This window comes from Pygocentrus nattereri, chromosome 18, assembly GCF_015220715.1.
Source record: "Pygocentrus nattereri isolate fPygNat1 chromosome 18, fPygNat1.pri, whole genome shotgun sequence".
NCBI lineage: Eukaryota > Metazoa > Chordata > Actinopteri > Characiformes > Serrasalmidae > Pygocentrus > Pygocentrus nattereri.
Window position 1 is genome coordinate 5,850,141 of NC_051228.1, and position 23,669 is coordinate 5,873,809.

Here is a 23,669-nt window from a genome sequence, read left to right on the forward strand (position 1 = left end):
CCAGCGATTTTCAAAAAAAGTCAACAAAATTAAATCGTTAAGATGTAAACAAAGTCATTCCGAGCTGTTTGGTATGAAATGCTCTGTACCCATGTGCCTACATAAAAGAATGACAGAATGATGATTTTATATGTGTGTGTGTGTGTGTGTGTGTGTGTGTGTGTGTGTGTGTGTGTGTGTGTGTGTGCGTGCGGATTTTGTGCCAATTGTTAAGTTTGGTGGAGGAGGGATAATGCTATGTAATGCTATGGGGTTGTTTTTCAGGGTCTGGTCTAGACCCCTTAGTTCCAGTGAAGGGAAATCTTAATGCTTCAGCAGACCAAGTCATTTTGGACAATTCTGTGCTTCCAACTTTGTGGGAAATGTTTGGAGAAGAACCTTTTCAGTTCCAGCTTGACTGAGCACCAACTGCACAAAGCAAAGTCCATAAAGTCATGGCTGGGTGAGTTGGATGTGGAAGAACTTGACTGGCCCACACAGAGCCCTGACCTTAACCCCATCTAACAACTATAGGATGAACTAGAATAGAGATTGAGAGTCAGGCCCTCTCGTCCAGCATCAGTGTCTGACCTCACGAATGCGCTTCAGGATGAAAAATCCCCACAAACACTCCAAAATCTTGTAGAAAGCTTCCCAGGAGAGGGGAAGCTCTTATAGCTTTAAAGGGTGAGCCAGATATGGTATGGTATGGTACCATAAGATATGGTAGAGAAGCACTATCCATAGAGTCGTCAGGTGTCAGAACCCACTTGAAGGCACTTACATTTACATTTACAGCATTTAGCAGATGCTCTTATCCAGAGCGACTTACAAGAAGTGCTTAGTCTATCTAGAGAAAGTATCTTTGCTAGTTACCCATAGGTTAGAGAAAAAGACAGTCCTGAGCTCAGATACCCAGTGTAGATACCCAGTTAAACACAGAAACTCTGTGCCATGCAATGCAATACAATACAGTAAACTACAATACACAGTGCAATACATTAAAATATAATATATAAGTGCAGCACAATATATTGCAAACAATACTTAATATCCTTCTTTTATGGGGTTTTAAGGGCTTAAACCCTAAAACCTGTGTAGACGTCCTCCCCATATTGCTGCCGTCAGAAGAAAACCTCCAAATTATAACTTTACAGGAGAAGGAAAAAAGTTTTAATGGATGTTAATGTAAAGAGAGTTTATTCTAAGTCATTTCTATTGGTCCAAACGGCATTACATATCCACACTTTCTAAAGGGGAGCTGGTGTTTTCAAAGGCTCAAAAAAAAAAAAGAGACAAAAATGGAGATAGACGATTTATACGGACAGCGATGATATAGTGCTTACCTGACAGTTACAGAATAATGTGTCAAAGCTATTGGCTGAATAAGCTGTTATGTGCGCCTGAAGTTACAGGGTTAAAGCAGCTATTATGCTAAACACTACACTGGGCTTAGACCAGCTTTGAAGGGGAATTCCACCAATATTTCCAAATTTCTGCACAGTTTGGTCACTGAGATGTAAACAAAGTCATTCAGAATGCTCTAAAGCAAAAGGGAGCGTTTAACGGAAACCTAATCGACTTTGTTTTCTTTACAGTGGTGGTGATAGGAACCCGGGGGTCATGATGTCTACAACACAAGTGCAATAAAGTTTGAACACCCCCGGCCAAATGACAGGTTTGGTTCATTTTCTGAGTGAAAATAACCCTTAAACACAGCATTTTAGGCTAATTTTAGTGCACAGTTTCTATTAATTTGCTGAGTTTAGCGTATTGAAAAAAAAAACAACATAACTTATGCACAGACCACTTTGTCCAAAATGTTAAATTCAGAAAATATACAGTAATCGTGCGTTGTATTGTGCCGAAGTGTGTTGTCAGTAGAGGATGTGTAACATAACATAACAAAAACCATCATTTGACCAGGGGCGCACAAACTTTACTATCCAAAATGACCAGTGACCAGTGAAGTCTTTGAGTTATATATATATATATATATATATATATATATATAATGTTCTATATAATAGTGATAATGGTAAATATGTTCAGAAATATTTAATTTAATTGTAGTAAATATTTGATTTATTATTAAATATGATCATTTTAATAGTACACGTTTTTTTAAGGGGAATATTTAGCCTTGTAGTGTCTAAATGTGCCTTTCAACCATGCATGACATTTTAGGCCAAAACGTCTTTTCAAAACTATCATGACACTACGGAGCCCCTGAAGGGACGTGGTGTATTTATTTTTTTTTTAGGTAAAAATCTGGTGAGCACCAGATACTATCAGGTGAGCACCTGATACTATGTGGTGAGCACCAGGTGTATATACATCTAAAACTCTGCATAAAACAATGTCTCAGACATCGAGTAATGAATTCCTAACCATTTGCTGTAAAAACCTTCTGTGAAGGAGCTTTTACTGGCGTCCAGACGCCTTCGGCCGTCTGGTTCCCGTCTCCGCCACTGTGAGCAGTTCAGACTAAGCCGTAAACAAAGACTTCGTTTACATCTTAACAACTGAATTATGCCAAAAACATGGAATTTCGCACATTCCTCTGATTATGTATCTAGTGATGGAAATTCCAAGCAAACGAAGTTTAGTGGAGTTGTTAGCATGAGGGCTAGCATTAGCCAGCCGTCTTGGGAAGTTTGCTCGTTCAATGTTTCCTCAGTTAGTGATCTTGTTGAGCTGCTGTCCACTGTTTTGAGTCACGCCCTACTCAGAAAGGCCCGCATGCCCTACTCTGCTCTGCCACGTGCCGCGTTCTCCAAGATAAAAGTCATCGGGGTAATGGGCCTAAGGCTGGAGACTTTATCTGCTAGTGATTTTTAAAGACACTTTTAGATCATTCATAAAAAGACAGAATCAACGTCTACTCACTGCAGTCCAGCGGCCCTTAAACTTTCGGGTACTCTGACTTTTTGATTCTACTTTTACCACTTATTACCATATAATAACACAGTAAAAGTGAACTGTAATAACGTGCTGCAACCGTGTTTTAGAGGAATCTGAGCTCATTTCACAGCCATGTTCCTTTGTGTCAATATTGCTGCCGGGTCATTTTGTGACATCATATGCCATTTACATTTTGTGGTGGGCCAATAGAAATGCGCCAAACCTGTTTAGAGCACATTTTTACATTATTTTATTATTTATTCATTAAATGTACCTCCTTGTGAACTTTGTAGTTCTACAGTTACAGACTGTAGTCCATAGAGTTCTAGCAGTGCTTCTGGAGTTCCACTCACTGTCCACTCTATTAGACATTCCTACCTTGTCAGTCCACCTTGTAGATGTAACGTCAGAGACGACAGCTCATCTGCTGCTGCACAGTTTGTGTTGGTCATCCTCTAGTCCTTCATCACTGGTCACAGGACGCTGTCGGCTGGATATTTTTGGTTGGTGGACTGTTCTCAGTCCAGCAGCGACACGGAGGTGTTTAAAAACAGCGCAACACACACTAACACACCACCACTATATCAGTGTCACTGCACTGCAGTGCTGAGAATGATCCACCAGCCAGATAATGCACGCTCTGTGGTGGTCCTGTGGGGGTCCTGACCACTGAAGAACAGGGTAACAAAGTATCAGAGAAACAGATGGACTACAGTCTGAAACTGTAGGACTACACAGTGCTCCTATATGGTCAGTGGAGCTGATGAAATGGACAGTGAGTGGCCAGTCGGTGTGTATTATTATGTGCACTGTTCAGGTTTGTAATCACGTCACATTACTGATTGTTTTATTCATCCATCCATCCATCCATCCATCCATCCATCCATCCATCCATCCATCCATCCATCCATCCATTATCTTCCGCTTCTCCGGGGTTCGGGTTGCGGGGGCAGCACCCTGAGCAATGAGGCCCAGACCTCCCTTTCCCCAGCCACTTCCACTAGCTCCCTGGGAGGGATTCCGAGGCGCTCCCAGGCCAGCTGGGCGATATAGTCACGCCAGCGTGTCCTGGGTCTTCCCCGGGGTCTCCTCCCCGGTGGACTTGCCTGTGACACCTCCCAAGGGAGGCGTCCAGGAGGCATCCTAACCAGATGCCCGAACCACCTCAACTGGCTCCTCTCAACGTGAAGAAGCAGCAGCTCTACTCCGAGTCCCTCCCAGATGACTGAACTTCTCACCCTATCTCTAAGGGAGAGTCCCGCCACCCTGCGGAGGAATCGCGATCTCGTCCTTTCGGTCATTACCCAAAGCTCATGACAATAGGTGAGGGTGGGAACGTAGATCGACCGGTCAATCGAGAGCTTTGCCTTATGGCTCAGCTCTTTCTTTACCACAACAGACCGGTAAAGAGCCCGCATCACTGCTGACCCAGCACCAATCCGCCTGTCCATCTCGTTTTATTCAGTAATAACATATTCAGTGTCTCTAAAAGCTCCATCACAGAAAGTTAGTACATGAAATGGTTATGAATTCACTTCCTAAGACACTGCAGAAGTTTACAACTTCACAGTTGTTTTGAGAAAATATTGGATTAAAAAGCGTTTTAAAAGCCACATTTAGTCACCAACATCAACATTACACACGTGTGGGTTCAGTGGGTTTGGATAGTAAATAAAATGGTTTATATTTGTGTTGTAGTCATGGTGACGTCTGGTTCCCATCACCACCACTGTAAAGACATCCGAGTCTGTAAGTTTCCCTACAATGAAGCATTTCACACCAAACCACTCCGAATGACTTTGTTTACATCTCAGTGACTGAACTGGTCAGTTTTAAATGATAAACAATATTCTGTGGTTATCCATTTAATAATTTCTTGATACATTATGATCTTCCTGGAGATTTGATCGCCACTTTTCCAGCATGGCTCATTCTCTATGTTTATCACATTATGAATTCCTCATTTCTACAGATTTCCCAGTTCTTTTAGATTAATTAGCTGTGTTTATCATTCTGGACACCCTTCTTTATGTTTCACAGCTTACTTCCTACAATTCCTCATAGAAGCCTGTGAAGCTGTACAGTAGCATAATTTTCTATACGATAAATAATAAACAAATTCGTTTTATATTAATAAAAACAGTGAAGCCAAGCTTGGGAATGATATCACACCAACTACTGCATCTTATTAGTATTTAAATTTGCATATCCAGGGCCTGGTTAACCCCTTAATTGCCCAGGAGACAGACTCCCATTCCTCACGTCTATAGCTGCATGCAAAAGTTTGAGCACCCCTGGTCAGTTTAAATTTTTTGAAGTGCAAGTAAGTTACAACAGTCTCTACAGACACATTTCTGCACATTTTAGTACACAACTGCCAATTATTTGCTGGATTTAACAGAGAAAACAGTCTGTGCAAAAGTTATGGTTTATGTTTTCTATTGTTTCACAAAAAAATGACCAGAAAATTTTAATTCCAATAGAGATGTAACTACTTTTACTTAGAAAATCATCAAAACGTGTAATAACACAACTGAAGTCTGTTTTGCATGTAGTTACTACATAATAAGCCTTAGGATGTAATGTCGCTGTGAATTTAAGGGGTTCAATTCTTTACTGCACAAGCATCAGTTAAATACATCTCTTCCCAGTGCTTGTTTTAAGTCAGGCTGGTGCAGATGGCCCAAACAATAACTTAAAAAGTTGTAAATCAAAGAGCAAACCATCTGTTGCAGCCCCCACACGGGACACCCCCGTTTTGAAGGACCCCAACATCGAATTATAAGCTGGCCAAAGTGGGAAAACATAGAAGGTAGAAACGAGTGTCACAACCAATTTTTATTGGCTTGTTTTAACCAAACAATACACAGAGATACATCTATAAACAATGATCGAAAAAAGAAACTGTACATTTGTACTTGCACAAGAATATTGCTACTGCTGGTATGAGTGCTGTACAGTTCAAGAGATTTTACACTTGATCGTCCGACTGCCCTGAAAAAGGGACCGAGATTTTAGCGCCTCGAAGGTGTTTAGTCGAACGTTGGCTTCGCTAAAGACATCGATATTCCATTTTCACCATCCGGACAATGTACCATAACACACTGCATATAAAGTCAAAAAATCCTTTCTTTTTTTTGTTTGTTTTGTTTTTTTTTCACAGCTGCTTTACAAATCTAACGTGGTGCTATCACAGAAGAGACAGAAAAATAAAAAAAGGAAACAAAACAAAATAAAAAATCAATACACGCAATGCACAGGCCTGACGTGGAAAACTCCAGTACTAGAGAATAGGTTTATTAAGCAGAATGGTTAAAGAAAACTGCATCGGTACAAGAGTTAACATATGGAGCACGGCTTACAAACATTCTACAGGTAATCTTTCTCATTATAAACAATAAAAGAATGAGTAATTCACAGCCCCCTCCCCAACACACACACATACATTACAGGTTACAAAAAAACCAAACCAAAACAAAACGAAACAATCCCTCATTGAGCCGATGGAATGTTAGTCATTCGGGCAAGCTCGAAAAGTTGTCTAACCGTCGTGTGTGGACGACATACCTGCGTATGCATGATGCTACAACCTGCCCCTCTCCCTCCCCGCGTTGAACAGAAAACAGAGACGAAAGGAAAAGGAAAAAGAGAAACGACGTTTTCAATGACAATAACTGTTCTGGAGATGTAAAAATGTGGGATGTGATGAAATCCCTCTCAAAATGTATCTTTTCTTTCATAAAAAATGTGTCTCTACAATCAAACTACTAAAAAACCTGCCTTTAGAAAATAGTAGATAAAAATATTCCCCTGAATTGTACAAGAAAAGAGGTACAGGGAGCACTGATGAGACACGGCGGCAGGGCGCTGTTATTCCGCCGCGTCGTCCTTCTGCTCCGACTCTTCTGTCGCTGGTGCCTGAAAGACACACAAATAAAATATTCAAATATTTGCCTGAATGTGGTTTTTATTTATTTATTTTTTTAAAGTTCATAAAGGTTCAGTAAATATTGCACCTCCTCCTCAGATTTGGCCTCGCCATTTTCGGCAGGGACGTCCTCTTTCTTCTCCTCCTCCTTGGGCTTTTCAGGCTCCTTAGCTTTCTTGGGTTTGGTAGGTGTTTTCTGCACAAAACAGAATCACAGCACATTAATAACAACTTTATTTATAAAGGATGGTTCATTTATTACAACGTAGATCAAAGGAATATTGTAAATAAAAAAATGTTATTACAAACAGCAATGATTTATTACATGTAATAAATAAATGTGAACATATTAAAATGAAAATAATAAATAAGTACCGATGAAAATGGATATACGTTTTTATCCGTTCAACATGGTATTTGTTTTAATTAAAGGAAAACTTGCTAAAAGTACATAAATTGCAGTGTTTTGGCAGATAAATAATGTGTCATTATTTATTCATGAATAAATTAATTAACCGTTTAACCAGTTCATCAATCAGTTTATTTATTTATTTATTTATTAATAAACTTCTCCACACTGTAAAAGTACTTCACCTTCGCCTTTGGCTTGGGCTCTGCCTTTGGAGGCGCTGGTTTCTGGAAAAAAAAAAAAATCAGGGTTGCAAAATAAATAAAGCATGAAATCGGCATAATAAATTGTTTACGTGTTGTTTTTAAGTCATTTCGTAACACAGGGCTTTTACTCACGTTCACCAGTCTTGCTGATCTCCTTTTAGGCTGGAAAGCACATAAACAAAAGTATAAACAAACAAACAAAAACATTATAATTTTAGAGCATGTAATTACTGCCAGCCAATAAAAAGTAACTTACCTCGCTGGCTTCAGTGTCATTGTTCGCCTACAAAATAAAAGTCACTCTGGTTAGTTTGACTGCAAAAAATATATATAATTAAAAAAATAATAAGAAATATCAATAAAAAAACAACAAATTGACACAGATCAGTTTAAAATCAGAGCACAAAAAATCAGAAGTCGTCCATCTGGTGCCTGGTGATGTAAAAACCCTCGCCCCTCCCCCAGTCTATACACGTAATGTTGCTCTGCCATGGCCTGTATTGGGTCCCATGCAGAGGAGGGCAGTGCGCCCCGCCCCCCTCCAACCACACACACACACACACACACACACACACAACCATCAGATATAAATGAAGATCTATGCAGGCCCAGGAAATCTGCCCTGCGACTAAGGACTTCTTTTTTGCGCCCGTCGTGCACAGCCCCCATGATAAGGGCAGGAGAATCTGCTAGAAGAGCTGGAGACGCCAGCGGCGCTACAATAGACCACAAATCGCCATTACTCGGCCTCGAATTTGCACGAACCTACAAATACATTAATGCACTGGTGCCCATCACGAAAAAACAGCACATGTCCACATTTTAGCTGCATTAAAGGCAGCGAGGCGCACCAAAGGGGGCTTTTCCATTGCCACACAGTCATTACAGCTGCACCCAAGCAGACGACTAAAAATAAAAAACACAATAAGCACACGAGCAGAATAAAAATTAAGCGCAAATATGAACGAGTGCATGCTGTTTACAGCCATACAGACTGGTTTTAGACGATAGAGAAATCAAAAAGTAGCGTTAGATCCACCCCTTTGTCTGCATTCATGCAATCGTGTAGTTCATACATTTGTAAACAGTGAGCTGAGCTAGTTACCGCGACCCCCTGGCCGTGATTTAACGCCTTTCTGTGAGTAATGAAAATATATCCGAGCGCTGTGCGTTCATTCAGGGCGACCAGGGAAAATCTCTGCAGCCTACTTTTCAAATCACACGAAGCTGCAGCTTCTCGTTCGAATTTTCCCCGTTCCACCTTAAATGGTGCAGCAGCTGCATCCTGGCGCCCCAGCAGTTACCGTCTGCTGAGCCATTTAAGGTGGAACGGGGAAATTCGAACGAGAAGCTGGCGAAGGGAAAGCCAACTTCAGCCTCGCTCCAATCACAGCTCTCGGACGTGCTGCTGCACACACAAAACGACGGTCGAATCAAATTTACACATGCAAAAGTGCAGGAAAACACCGCTTTTTGCTCCCGCTGTACACTCGTCTTTTTAATGTTAGCTATAACGTTAGAATGCAAGAACAACAAATCAAGCGTGCTACTTACTTTGCTCCTCTTGGGCATGGCTGCTGCTGCTTTTGCGTGTCTGTGTTGTTTCTTTAACGAAGCGAATTAAGCTCCGCGGAGGGGGAAAAAAACAGTAAAATGGGGGGGGACGATTAAAACAGCGCTGTTCTTTATAAGATACAGCTAAAACATTCACAAATACACACACACAGTCAGTAAGAGGACGTTAATGTTTCCAGCGAAACAAAAACTAGCTCAAACCGGATTGGATTCGAACCCCCTCCCCTCCCCCTTCTTCTCTATTCAATTCATTCTAGCACCAGCAACCTGAGTGACGTTGGCCCCGCCCTCTGCCCCGCCCACCCCGCCCGCGGATTGGCCGTCGCCTCCCACAACAACGATTTCAAATCATAGCAGCGCGATCTGATTGGCTGCTTCGTGTGTCAGTCAGCTCAGCGTTATTTGTTTCGGCAATGAGTCGAGTGAGTGAGTGGAAAGAGGAAAAAATGGACAGCCTTGTGTTGTCGAGGACGAGCGTAGTTTGCCAACATGTTGGCTTTCTTTAAAACGTTAAACGTTCAGTATAAGACGTGGAACTCACACAACAGGGCTATTAAATATGGTTTTGTTCCTTCGTTATGAAACGTGTACCCGTGTGTGTGTGTATGTGTGTGTATTCAGTCATTTGTGGGGACCAACATGTCCCCCGGATGAAGGGGGAAAGGAACGTTTTGTCGATTTACACGAAAAATAGGAACCAACTTTTATTAGAAAGACGCAAAAAAGGGCCACATTTTTCCGTTTGGTCCCCGTGGGGAAGGTTAGGCAGCGCAGACAAGGAAAGAGTCCACATTAGAGGGAATACAAGCGTGTTTGCACGTATACATGGAAGTCTGGAGGAAGTGCTGTTAGAGATGGTGGCTCTGAGGCTCTGAGGTGACCAGACACTGCCAAAAAACTGCAGGTTCTAACTGTAAAGCTTTGCCACCGCTGTTGGAGGCAGAATGGTGACTGTTCTTATGGTTTTGTGTGGTGACCAGTTCTGGAAAGCTTTCAAAAATCATCCAAATATCATTTTCCACCTGCTGCCATGCATGGCACCAGCCATCCTCTGGACTCTGGTGGTCAGAGGTGCTGTTCCCTGTTCTCTCTTTTTCCAATCAGATGTGCTCCACTCTTTAAAAAGGGGGTTCTTCAAGGGTTCTTTAGTAAAGGGAAAGGTTCTATTCAAAACCATGATTTCATTCTCAAATTCTTTGCATGGTCAAATGATAGATAGATGGAGAACGTGTTGTACATGTTTCTGTATAGAACCTTTTTGAAAATGTTCTATGTAGAACCAAAAAGGGTTCTTCTATTGCAACAATTTCAAGCTTGTGACAACAGAAGAACCATTTTTGGTGCTATATGCACCTATATGACGTACATATCTGATGGTTCTTCAGCTATTTACACGATTAAAGGGTTCTTCGCATTGTGAAAGATTCCTCGTTGGTTCTATGTAGCACCAAAAAAGGCATGACAAGATCACAATAGAAGAACCTTTATAGGAGCCTATATAGAACCGTTTTCAAAAAAGGTTCTATATACAACCATATACAACGCATTAACCATCAATTTGAGGAATCTTTCACGATGCAAAGAACCCTTTAATCGTGCCGATGGTTGAAGAACCATCATTGTAAGTATGTTTAGCACCAACCGTTTAATGATGGAAAGAACCCTTTAATCATGCAAAGGCTTCTTTGAATGTTCAACCACTTAATTTACAAAAAAACCCTTGAAGAACCATCTTTTTAAGTGTGTAGAGAACCATATGCAACACACTATCCATCAATCTGAAGAACACTTCCACCCTGCAAAGAACTATTTAAGCAGGCAAATGGTTCTTGGTTCCATATACCTATAGTCTTTACTAAAGAACCATTGAAGAACCGAAGAACCTTTTTTTGCATGTATTATAGACCATAAAGCAAGCAATTTGGTAAAGAAAATGTACCTGGAATATTGTGAACTGGACAACATACAAACTGGTCATAAAACTTTAAATTAAAAAATATTTAAAAGTTATATGTTTTGTGTAACTGGCCATTGTTACCATCCAGTGTATGCCCTATTATGCATATGTTACATAGCCTGCCTAAAGCTATACTGTAGATTATGACCACTTTTGCCGTGTAGGCACTGGCTTTTTGACCTAGATAATTTCCCTTCCCTAAAATTGCAGCTCAGTGTTGTGGAAGGGAATTAGGGAACAGCATGTTCGTGCCGATGCTCCTCACCCCTCCCCCTTCAGACCTCATATGGCTTTCTTTAGGCTAAAACTTTTAGGCGGGAAAATGGTTGGCTCCTGTTGGTTAAGGGCCTCCATCTTGGCATGGTCTGCACACTCGCAGCGAGGGGTGGGGGGGTGGGGGGTTTTCGGTGGGAGTGGCAGGTGGGTTTCAGATAACAGAGCCTGGGGGGCCCTCAGGCACAACAGCTGCCTGTTCGCCATCCCCGGGTTCCATCTACAGAGTAACAGAGACAGGAAGGAAGAGGGGGGGGGGGGGCTCTATGACAAACGAGTGCAACCTATAGAGAGAGAGAGGGATAATAAAAATAAGCAAGACTGAAAAAGTGGGTCTGGAATGCATGCACATCTACAACATGCATGTGGCCATCTTAACAAAGGGGAGAACAACAAAGGGACATTTGAGGGCCGCACTTACGGCAGTGTACTTATTGCTGTCACTTGAATGGCTCCTGTGTTGAACTTTGTGTTAAGTCCATTGACTTTGGGGTCTAACACATGCTAAGTTGTGTGGCCTTCTTAACCCCCTAAGCTCTAAAGGCTTGTATTTTGACCCACACCTCAAAACAACGTAATTTACAGATTAGTTTCATAGTAGTTAATGAATAATTCTTCCATAATGCTGTACTGCTGTTATACAGTACTGTGAAAAAGTCAGATACCACCTTTTCATCAATTAAGTTAAATGTCAATATGGACATTGCATATAAGTTATGCATGTTAAATGTCAAACATATATCTTCTATCAAACAAAAGCCTCTAACACAAAGTATAGTATCAATTTTGAGTGATTAGCATGTCCACACTTTAGATTTATTGTCTTTTTTGAGGGACTTGTTTCAGTTTTTCAAAGAAATCTCCAAATTTCAAAGAAAACTCCACGCCTCCAAATTTTAGTCTGGTAAGTTGGTTGCATTTTCTGCGTCTCCAAGTCCAAGTTATTTCGGTTAGAGGACTGTTTTTTCAAGCCCGCTCCCGCCCACTCTGGCAGGATTTCATCCCAGCCCCGCAGAAAATCGGAATCTTTTGTCCCGCCCCCGCCTGCAACAGAAACGTTTTGTCCCGCCCCCACCCGCACAGCTCTGTCAAGTTGAACTGACAATATCGGACAGTCTATTCACAAATACATTATTCTCTGCTGAAATAGCGCAGCGGTCATGGTCATCAGGCTCATTCTGAGTTACTTCATCAAATGCCACTTATTCCCAGTAAACACAAAGCAGGAATTAAACCACAGAACAGTTATTTTTAGTGTTTTGCTGGTCAGCTGAAGGCTCCGCCGTCTCTGTGAGCTACGAGAATCTGCGTGTTTTTCACGCGAACGGCTGCTTCGCAACTTATTAGAATGACTGCACTCTTTTCAACTGTTTTACTGTTATTATATACTGTTTATATATATATATATATATATATATATATATATATATATATATATATATATATATATATATATATATATATATATGATTTAGTGATTGTTCTACTGCTTCGGCCTGCTCCCACCTGCAGTGGGCAGATTTCCCACCCACTCCCACACACGTTACTAAAAATTATTCCCGCACCACAAGATATTGAGGCTAAGGTGCAGACCTTTAATCCCAATAACAAATTTAGACTCATCTTTCTATACAACCTCACTCCACGTCTCTGATGCCCAGTTTAATTTTTCTATTAGAAATGTTTTCTTCTTTGTCTGTTTTCTTTTCTCATTTTTGACAACTTCAGTGGAGGACAGAGACACCTGTGGATGTTTTCAGATCTGAAGTAGCTTGATGTTCTCCTGTCTCTCACAGATGAAAGCTTTAAGTGCTGTTTATCTGATCGGGGCAGTTTTGGTGTTTACCAGATGTTTCAGGTGGTTGTTAGGAGCCACATTTTCTCTGTAGCTTTTAATCCTTTTTTGAACTTTGGTTTTGCCAATTCTTTTTTTCAAGTATTGTTCTTTAACCTTCTCCTTCCTCTTGCAAGTAGATTATTTTTAGATGTACATGAGAGAGAAACGTATGAGGCAGCTGACGTCAGTTTGGGGAGTTGTTTGTGTGCATGTTAGTGTCTCTTTGAAATGCAACATGGAGCCTGTTAATAGCTTGCTTTAAAATGTGTTTCATGTCTGGATTGTGTCTGAATAAACTTTGGCTGGATTAAATTTATACTTTTTATTGAAATGTGTCCGTACTGTGACCAAATGAAATTAAATTTTACTTTCCTGGATAAAAAGCACAACATATATATGATATATTTTTTGTTTACTTTTGTTTGTTATTACCTACTAAGTACTAAACAATTCATGGTGGTTATTGTAAAATCTGTGGTATTGTGATATAGAATAATTTGTAGTAGTTACTGAATCATTCATAGTGGGTACTGAATAATTTCATGTGATTATTGTACAATTCATGGCAAATACTGAATTATTCATAGCACTTGCTGAATAATTCATAGCGGTCACTGTATGATCCATAGTAGTCTCTGAATAAGTCATAGTGGTTATGGTATGATCTATAGTAGTTACTGAATAATTCATAGTGGATCACAGTAGCTTAGTAGCTACTTAATAATTCATAATGGTTACTGTATAATCCATAGTAGTTACTGAATAATTTATAGTGGTTACAGTATGATCTATAGTAGTTACTGAATAATTCATAGTGGTTACAGTATGATCTATAGTAGTTACTGAATAATTCATAGTGGTTACTGTAAGATCCATAGTAGTTACTGAATAATTCATAGTGGTTACAGTATGATCTATAGTAGTTACTGAATAATTCATAGTGGTTACTGTAAGATCCATAGTAGTTACTGAATAATTCATAGTGGTTACTGTATGATCTATAGTAGTTACTGAATAATTTATAGTGGTTACTGTATGATCTATAGTAGTTACTGAATAATTCATAGTGGTTACTGTATCATCTATAGTAGTTACTGAATAATTCATAGTGGTTACTCTATGATCTACAGTAGTTACTAAATCATTTATAGAAATTATGTAATTACCCATAGTATGCAATGTAACATTCATAGTGGCTACTGTATAATTATAACAGTTAAATGTACCTCATTAACTCTAACTTAGATTTAGTTTAATTAAGAAATGCAATGTTTGAGCACTATGCCTACAATTCCCTGAGGTCCAGAGTTTTCTGCAGTTTGCATAGTGAGTAACTGGGACTGTGTCATGCTATTTAAGTGGAAATGCAAGGTTGCCAACACTTATTTATACATTTACTTTCCTGAGCCTTGGAAAGGGAAAGCTGCTAAAGTGGAGTCGGTATCATGCCCAATGGGATGTGTTTGATTAGAAAGATTAAGCTCTTAAGGTGACCTTGAGGTATTTCCAGTGGCTTGCATAAAGCCTCTTTGAGGGGCAGCACTTCCTTCAGCTGCGCTGCTCAAACTGTCACTAACTCCGCTCTTCACACTTCTCTCTCTCCACTGCTGAGCCTACTCTTCTCCTTCATTAGAATCCTTTAGGAGGTGTTCTAATATGGACCAGGACATTTTTCACCAGGTTGTTTTCTTCAGATCGCACAGTGCGTTATCACGTAATAGCAGTGACCACAGTGTGTGTGTGTTTTGGTCTTCAGAGGCCAGAATCACATGGATTAGCTTATAAATTAAACTCATTAGGGGAAGTCCTGAATGAATGAAATAAATAAGCTGTATGTCACCAGCGCAGCTCACAAACGGGCCACGTCCACTCGTTTCACAGGCCATCTGTTTTGTCGGGCCATGTCTTAACCTCGTGAACCCCGGGATTATTATTCGGTTATTAATCTTAACCCATTCACGTCCGACAGCGACACTTATTATGTTGAGAAAAATGACACAGAGTTTATTCTGACTGGTGTAAAATCACGAAAGTGCAGTGCACTTTTGAGTTACAAATACATTTCTTACGTTTATTAGACTTTTAATGTGTTTATTGGTCACAAAGTTGGTCTGATGTGACCAAAAGATTAGATTTAATGTGACTATTAGTATCAGTTGGAAATATTTCATCAGATTTGTACTCAAGCAAGCTCAAAAGTCAATTTCAGATATGGATATTAATATTTTTATAGCTTATTATTCTGTAATCACTGAAATATTTAGCAACAACCATGAAACTATGCTGTAAATTCACCTGTTATCCATGGATAAGTATGAATTCCAAAGGCTTTTTACTGGACATTGGAGCCAACTAACTCAGCTCACTTCAGTCCTGTGACTTGTTTACAGTGTCCTGAGTACCATGGCTAGTTCACAGGTGGAGCAGACCACTGGGCTGAAGTGATTTGAAAGCATTACCCTGACCCAGTGACAGCGCTGGTCAGTAAGTGGATTTCTCCTCCGGGCGGACGCTGGCCTTTCCCATCTGGGAAGCAGCTTATACAGCATGGGAGACGGACATAGCCAGGGCTACGGGGACACAAAGACCGTGGAGTGTAGGGGCTGTGGAAAGAAGCCGAGTGCTGAATCATACAATTAAACTGCTTATTTATATAATAAAAGCCTCATGATTAATGCCATAACCCGTGCTATTTAATAAAAAGGATGTCTAAAGTTATATAAGTCATATAACGACATAGACAGTATACAGGTCATCCTGTTTCTATAATAAAAGTCTGTCTAGGTCCAGTTATTTATATAAAAATCTGTTTCAAATGATGTTATAAAAATGATATATGTTACAATAAAAAGTTTACAGAGGCTCTATTTTTTCTTTAATGGCTTTATCAATTTCTTTAATTTTCTTTCACTGGCTTTATCAATTTTTATAATAAATAATCTGTCTATGCTCAGTTATTTCTATGATAAAAAGATTTCATACAGTATTAAATCAAATCAAGTGTACATAGGCCCTAATGTTTCATAATTAGACTATTGAGGCCCTATTGATTCTATTTTGCCTCAAACGTGTATAAAAATCAAGTCCATTTTAACCAATGTAATGTATATAGGCCCCTTCAAGTCTACAATAAAAAAATCTAGAATGTATTATTGCCTTAATAAAACATAAATACAGACCATTTCTATAATAAATGGTCTGTTTATGCGGTATTGCTTCTATGTTACAAAGTATATACAGGCCCTAGCATTTCTATGATAAAGGCCCTATTATTTTTAGACCTTTGATGTACTTAAACTAAATCATGGGGCATTTCTAAATACGCTGTGAAATGGCTTAACCTAAAAGAATGACGTCATGTAGTAACAAGCAATTTAACTAGTTTTATTCAGCTCAAAAAATCACATTGATTAAAAGAACTGTTCATCACTATTTAATTCACTTGTTAACACGTGAAGTCATTTTTTTAGTTTGAACTGATGAGCCATTTTTTTTACAGTGTAGCTAAAACTGTTCCAGGCCTAAAACACTTTAACTCTCAGGGATAAAACAACTCAGCTTGTGCATTTTGGCTCATTTCCCGTACTCAGAATAAGTGGTGAAACACAATTGGCATAGCAGTGTAGTCAAAGGCTAGCTTTAATGTCCAACCAGCCCTTTATGATTATGATTTGAGGTGCTTTTATAATTTCGCATTCTAAAAAATGATCATTTTTGTATTTGCAGTCTAGTATATTTGAGTGTTTTTTAAGGCTGTAGGCAGAAAAACACATTTATGCCACATTTGGTTGAAAAGACAGTTACATATGGTCACTGTTAGGACAGAATCTTGTAGCTCCATTAAATAGAATTTGAAAGCAGCAGCTGTCCTTTACAAAGTTTGAACATATTATGACAAAAAGTCTCATAAAAATTGCTATGAAACGTATTTTTATAGTAACTTCCTTCATAAATAAAGGATGTTTTTGTTCAATTTGACACCTTAAGCCTTCAGTTCAGCTCCTGAAGTCCTAACCAACCGTAGAGTTCGTTCTCTCACAAGTAACCAGATGAAGGTGCTTCAAAGGTCATAATCACTAACCCCTTAAAATCCCAGGCTAATTGTACACTAAGGCTTATTATTCAGTAACTATAGGGACTTCAATACAAACTGGTTGAGCTATTCATAGGTTATAGAAGCATGTAATAAAATTTTGGGCCTGCTGGTGAGCCTTGGCCATTTAAGAGCTTAAAGGTCGCTAAGTCACGTTAAATAATATCTACGTCTTACTTTTGCTGTTCAAAAGATGGATTATTAATAAACTACAGTGGTATACATTTGCCACCGTTGTTTTCTGAGAGTGCAACATGCCAGCATTCTCATTCCAAATGGTTCATATGGGATATATTATAAAAATATAATTGTTCATGGTTTCCCACAGGCATCTATAGCTGGAATTCACAGCATCTTCACTAGTAAACACATTTTTTAAAAATATGTAAATCATATGGACATGGCTTTGGAGCTCACTCAATTAGAGCATGTGTTGCAGTCTGAAATCCAGTCTCCAGCTGGAGGTGCTATTAACACGCGTTGCCATGAACCCACACCAGAAGGAGTCACAGACATTATAAAAGGGGAGGAGATAATTCACTAGTTAAAAAAAGACATGAAAGCTTGTAATGTTGCACAGGGTGTCTGTTTACAAGTCCCGCCCTTCAATAAGATGAACCAATCAACTTGCAGGGAAAGCAACAAATGGGAAATGTAATCTGTGTAGTATAATGTGTAGTTTTTCTGAGTGGTCAACACAAGGCCCATTATTTAGTGCCCCCCCAGTGCTGACAGGCCTGTGACTCAGTGATAGATTAGATTAATGCTTAAGGCCATCATTGCCAACTGCATAAACCCAGATCCAATTAACTATGAATGCATGCAAAGTGAAGTCAATGTCAGGACAGACACGTGGTGAGGCACCTCTGAATTTGTGCGCCATTCTGAAGTTGGCATCATGCCCATATTAGCAACTCTGTGTCTAAGCTTAATTTCTCTATGGCAAAAATGAATGGCATTTTCAGAAATCACGCCCTGTGATGAACAAAATGGTTCCACACCCAGTATGTTTTGTCTGGTGTACATTTCCCCCCAGAATGTCACTGGATCCTCTGAATTATGAAGTCGTTTAGGAGTGAAAATAATTGCTAGAAAGTAATCAAGAAAACTGCTAACAGGTATAGAAAACTAAGCACATAACCATGTAATCTCAATAAACAAATATTAGAATAGTCAGTCTGTAAAACCTCTGCTTGGCTAGATCTGCCCCAGTCAACTGTAAGTGCTATTATTGTGTAATAAAAGCATGTAAGAGCAACAATAACCATGAAGCAGTATACCATGCAAACTCACAGAGCTGGGCCACCAAGCGCTGAAGTATGTAGCGCATAAAAGTTGCCTATAATTTGCTGCATCATTTAATACAGTCCTAAACTGCCTCTGGAAGCAACATCAGCACAAGAATTGTGTGTCAGGAGTTTCATGAAATGGGTTACCATGGCTGAGGAGCTGCATACAAGTCTAAAATCACAATGCTCAATGCCAAGCTTCGGCTGGAGTGGTGTAAAGCACGGCACTATTGGATGCAAGGAGAACACTACCTACTGGAATGCGCAGTGCCAACAGTAAAGTTTGGTGGAGGAGGGATAATGGGCTGGGGCTGTTTATCAGGGTTTGGGCCCCTTAGTTCCAGTGAAGGGTGATGTTAATGTCAACATACAAAGACATTTGAGATTATTATATGTTTCCAAATTTGTGGCAGCAGTTTGGGGAAGACCCTTTCCTGTTCCAACATGACTGTGATCCTGTGCAAAAAGTAAACTCCATAAAGACATAGCCTGATGAGTTTGGTGTGGAGGAACTCCAGTGGCCTGCACAGAGCCCTGACCTCAACCCTACTGAACACCTTTGGGATTAACTTGAATGTTGATTGTGAGTCTGACCCTCTCATCCAACATCAGTGCCTGACCTCACCAATGCTTCATATTAATGCTATAACTTTGGAATGGGATGACCGACAACCTCATATATATGTCAGGTCAGATGTCCACATAGTTTTGGCCATATAGTGCACCAACACCAGCTACTTGAACTGCTACTGCTGGCTACTGCTGCCAAAGTGTGAAGTTTTACTTAGCGACTGGCAGAGAGGAGTCAAAGAACAGGCATTGGTCAAATCCAGGATAATCCATACAATAACCAAGGCAAACATCACAAGATAGGGCAAGGCAAGGCAAAATCCACAAAACAGGCAGAGTGTCAAAAAACCAAAGCAGCAAACAAACCAAACAAACCAGGCGTAGGAACCAAAAGGGAAAGTCCAAAAACAGCATTGAGAGGAATCACAGGCAGGAAGTCGTACACGAAGATAATAAACACAGGAAAGACCGCTCAGTGAGTCTCAATAGAAAACAATACTTTGCAAAGATCTAAACTAAAGCCCGGGCTAATATCTGTCCTAAACTATCACATGACCATACTACACAGCTGTGAGGGTGATCTGGATCTCTGATAGGTCAATGGTGTTGTGTCCTGGGTCATGTGATCCTGCAATGGATCTTGGGAATTGTAGTCCTGAAGCGGATATGGATTGGTAGCAGGTGTGACACAAAGCAACTTAACAACCACATTTAACAAGGCTTGCTGGTTTGTTTGAGGTATTTTGGTATGATCAGTTTTATGAGGCTTGCATTTTTCATATTTCAACTCCTTAATGACCTTGTCATTCAAAGGATTCAGTGACATTTGTAAGAAATATGTACGGATATTACGGAAAATGTGTCGACTTTGGAACATTTTTGTTTACCACAGTGTGTGACTTTTGAAAACGCCAATCATTATAGTCACAGAAAAATCCATCTTAGACCCAGCGTTCCTAATATGGGCATGACGACGGCTGTTGAGTGACCCACGACCTAAGAGGTCTAATTCTATAGCGCCTAAATGTGAAAAAGGTCATGGGTCATGAAAACACACGGGTTTAATGTGTGGAGGATTACTATGAGCTGGTGCTGCTTTAAGTGCTTTATTAACAAGTGACTAGAGCCAAAATACCAGATTAAGCATGAGCATCGGCTGATACTTAGACTACGGTTGACCAGCTTTCCTTTGTGGTCAACCGCAGGCTATTGTCTCACCCCTCTAACTAAACCACACACACAATGGGTGCAGTGGAGGGTACCGCATCACTACTGATGAACATGTCAAAAGAACAGAGAGAACACTAAACACTTTAGACTGAGGAAGTGTTTAATAAAATAAAGGGGTCAAGTATTTAAAACTGGCATTGTTACTTTTAAAGGCCAGTTGTGGGTGTGGTTTGATGCCCCTCCCCCAAACCGCAGGCTGCAGTGCTGTTGATGTTACTGGTGTGTTTTCCGAGCCGTGCTCTGTCCACTCCCTTAACTCATAGATCTTAAAAGCCATACAATAGTGGCCCACATGGTATATGCTGACATAGATCCCTTCATGTACTTCCACTCTATTGGAAACACCCACCTTGTACCTTCACTCACTGGCCACTTTACTAGAAATACCTGCCTTGTACCATCACTCACTGGCCACTTTATTGGAGACACCTACCTGGTACCTCCACTCACTGGCCATTTTATTGGAGACACCTACCTGGTACCTCCACTCACTGGCCACTTTATTGGAAACACCCACCTAGTACCTCCACCCTCTGGCCACTTTACTGGAAATGCATACATTGTACCTCCACACATTGGCCTCTTTACTGGACACACTGTCCTAGTACCTCCATTCAGTCTTAGAAATACCTAGCTTGTGCTATCACTTACTGGCCAGATTATTGGAAACACCTGCCATATACCTTCGCATTGGCCACTTTATTAGAAACTCCTACCTTGCATATTCATTCACTGGCCACGGTATTGGAAATGCCCACATTTTACTTTTAAGCATTGACCACTTTATTAGAAATGCTTACCTGGTACCTCGATTCACTGGCCACTTTATTGGAAACACCTCCTTTGTACCTCTACGCACTGGCCACTGTAAAGGACACACCTGCCTTATACCTGTATACATTGGCGTCTTTGTTGGGAACACATGCCTTGTACCTTCACTTACTGGCCACTTCATTAGAAACACATTGTGATTCCACTCACTGGCCACTTCATTGGAAACACATTGTACCTCCACCCACTGGATACTTTATTAGAAACACCTACTTTGTCCCTCCGCTTACTGGCCACTTTATTAGAAACACATTGTACTTTGACTCACTAGACTCTTTATTAGAAACACCTAATTTGTATTTCCACTTATTGGCCACATCAGAGACCCTCAACTTATTGGTCCACTTTATTGGTGTACAATTACTGTACTGTCGTCTATATGTTGTCAGCAAGAATCCATCATTGGTCAGTGTCTGACCACAGAATCACCGTTGTCCTGATATCATTTGGGTGGTGGTCCATTCTGAACACAGCGGTGACGCTGTGGCGCTCTTATGACTATATCAGACACAACGGTGTTTCTTGGGTTTTTACACAGCGTCAGTGTCTCTGCTAGGTTGAGAGTGGACCCCCACCAAAAAGTATCCAGACATGAGTGGCTCAGTGGTCAGAAACTGATGATGTCCATAGGCCAAACATTTACTGACCAGCTAGAAGCGTGAAATGCTTTCATACTCAAACCACAAGAGGGCAACAAAGACTCAAATTTACACGGCTGATTCTGTCTGCAGTCCTGCATGTAATTACAGCACCTAGTTCATTTGAGCATAAGCAATAAACACTGTTACGGCATGCTGACCAGACACTTTTGTCTCACGGAGCTTTGACATACACAGTGCACATTTGTAAATATGCTCCATTCACGGTGTATATCTACCGAATCTTTAAATCAGTAACACCATGCAGGTGATCATGATGTGCACGTCAGTTCCATGGAGCACTTTTTAGACTTATTATTCAGTTACTACCTGTAAAAAACACAAAACGAGGGCCTGACTTAAATGTTTGTTGTTCCTAAAATCACAGAGAGCACAATGAAGTCAAGGGATTTCTTTGCTGGGTTCTTTTGCATAATGCAAATGATTCTGTGGCTCCTGTCTTTGCGTGATAGGTTGCTATCAGCTCTGGCCTGTCAGCATAATTCTGCACCAGAGCACAGAGAGGTGCTGAATGAACGGAGAGAAAGCAGTGGTGCAGGACAATGTGTTAAACAACAAAACAAACATAGACACTAAATATATTGTTTAACCTCTTACGTTCCCAGGGTTTTTACATCTTAACCCCTTAAACGGCCTAAAATAGCTCAATCAGCTTGCACTGGAGTCGCTGTAGTTACTGATTGATAAGGTTTTTCAGAGGTTAAGCTTTATTATACAGTAATGACATGGAAAACAATGCAAAATGGCCAAGTTATTCTTCAATTATAGACGTTTTGGTAATACAAGTTAGTTTCTAATAAAGTGGCCAGTGAGTTGAAACACAAGCTTGGTGCTTCCAATAAAGTGGCCAGTGAGTGGAAATACAAGGGAGGTGTTTCTAAAAAGGTGATGAGTGAATGAAGGTACATGGCAGGTGTTATCAATAAAATACCCAGTAAGTGAACGTGCAGTGTGTAAGTGGCCAGCGAGTGGACACACCAGGTTGGTGTTTCTAATAAAGTGGCCAGTAAGTTGAAATAACAAGGTGTTTCTAATAAAGCGGCCAATGAGTTGAAGTACAAGGTAGGTGTTTCTAATAAAGTGGCCAGGGAGTGGTAGTACAAGCTAGGTGTTTCTAACAAATTGACCAGTGGGTGGAAGTGCAATGTAGGTGTTTCTAATATAGTGGCCAGTGAGTGGAAATACGAAGGAGGTAGGATTGATGACTCTAAGTGTGTGTATTTCATTTACTGCATTAAACAGAGTGTAAACTAACTGAGGTCATGTTTGCCAACACATAACCTTGTGTTTTGACCTCATGTTTTCACCCCCCTCCCACTGACTCTAATCAGAAGTGTGAGCCGTCGTTTCATGCCTGTCCACAGTGGGAGAAATCACACTTTACCTGCCTCGCACCTGCCGCGTGCTCCGCTGAGGCACTGACCCTTGCCCACTCGCTGCAGCTTACACCGATCTTCCCAATGAGCTACAAAACCAGTGCATACTAACACCTCCTGCTTCTCATCATCACAACTCATCAGAGTGCGCAGTAGGACTGAGGACAGGTTCATCCTGTTATTTTTGACAACTGAATGTGTGACATACCCCAGCAGCTCTATGGAATCCATCAAAAGTTATTGTACTTGTTCGGCCTTTCATCCGGACCCTGCAAAGTGTTGGTTGATAGTATTGATTCTCTTGGTGCCGATGGTTCTCTCTTTTGTTATTTAAAACCCATTTTCACAGGCGTACAGGCTTATTGCTTTCGAAAGTTTATTATTTCACTGAATTATTTTTTAACTGTTTACATAACTCCATTAATAAGACGTAAACAACATACATACACATACCTAGACGCCACATTGTCTGTTGTTCTCTGTCTGAGGCGATACATCTGCGCATCCGCCATATTGGAGAGGTCAAGATCCGAGTCTCAGGCTTAAATCGGCC

At 40.4% G+C, this 23,669-nt stretch overlaps 1 protein-coding gene across 1 annotated transcript; it reads right to left on the reverse strand.

Moving 5' to 3' along the window:
* Window positions 1-5,706: 5,706 nt before the first annotated feature.
* Window positions 5,707-9,231, reverse strand: si:ch73-1a9.3 (non-histone chromosomal protein HMG-like). The gene is made up of 6 exons (XM_017707731.2): window positions 8,981-9,231; window positions 7,683-7,709; window positions 7,559-7,588; window positions 7,406-7,447; window positions 6,900-7,007; window positions 5,707-6,801 (listed from the first exon to the last, which is right to left on the reverse strand). The coding sequence occupies exons 1-6, from the start codon at window positions 8,996-8,998 to the stop codon at window positions 6,754-6,756; spliced, it is 273 nt and encodes a 90-aa protein (XP_017563220.1). The 5' UTR covers window positions 8,999-9,231; the 3' UTR covers window positions 5,707-6,753.
* Window positions 9,232-23,669: the final 14,438 nt, after the last annotated feature.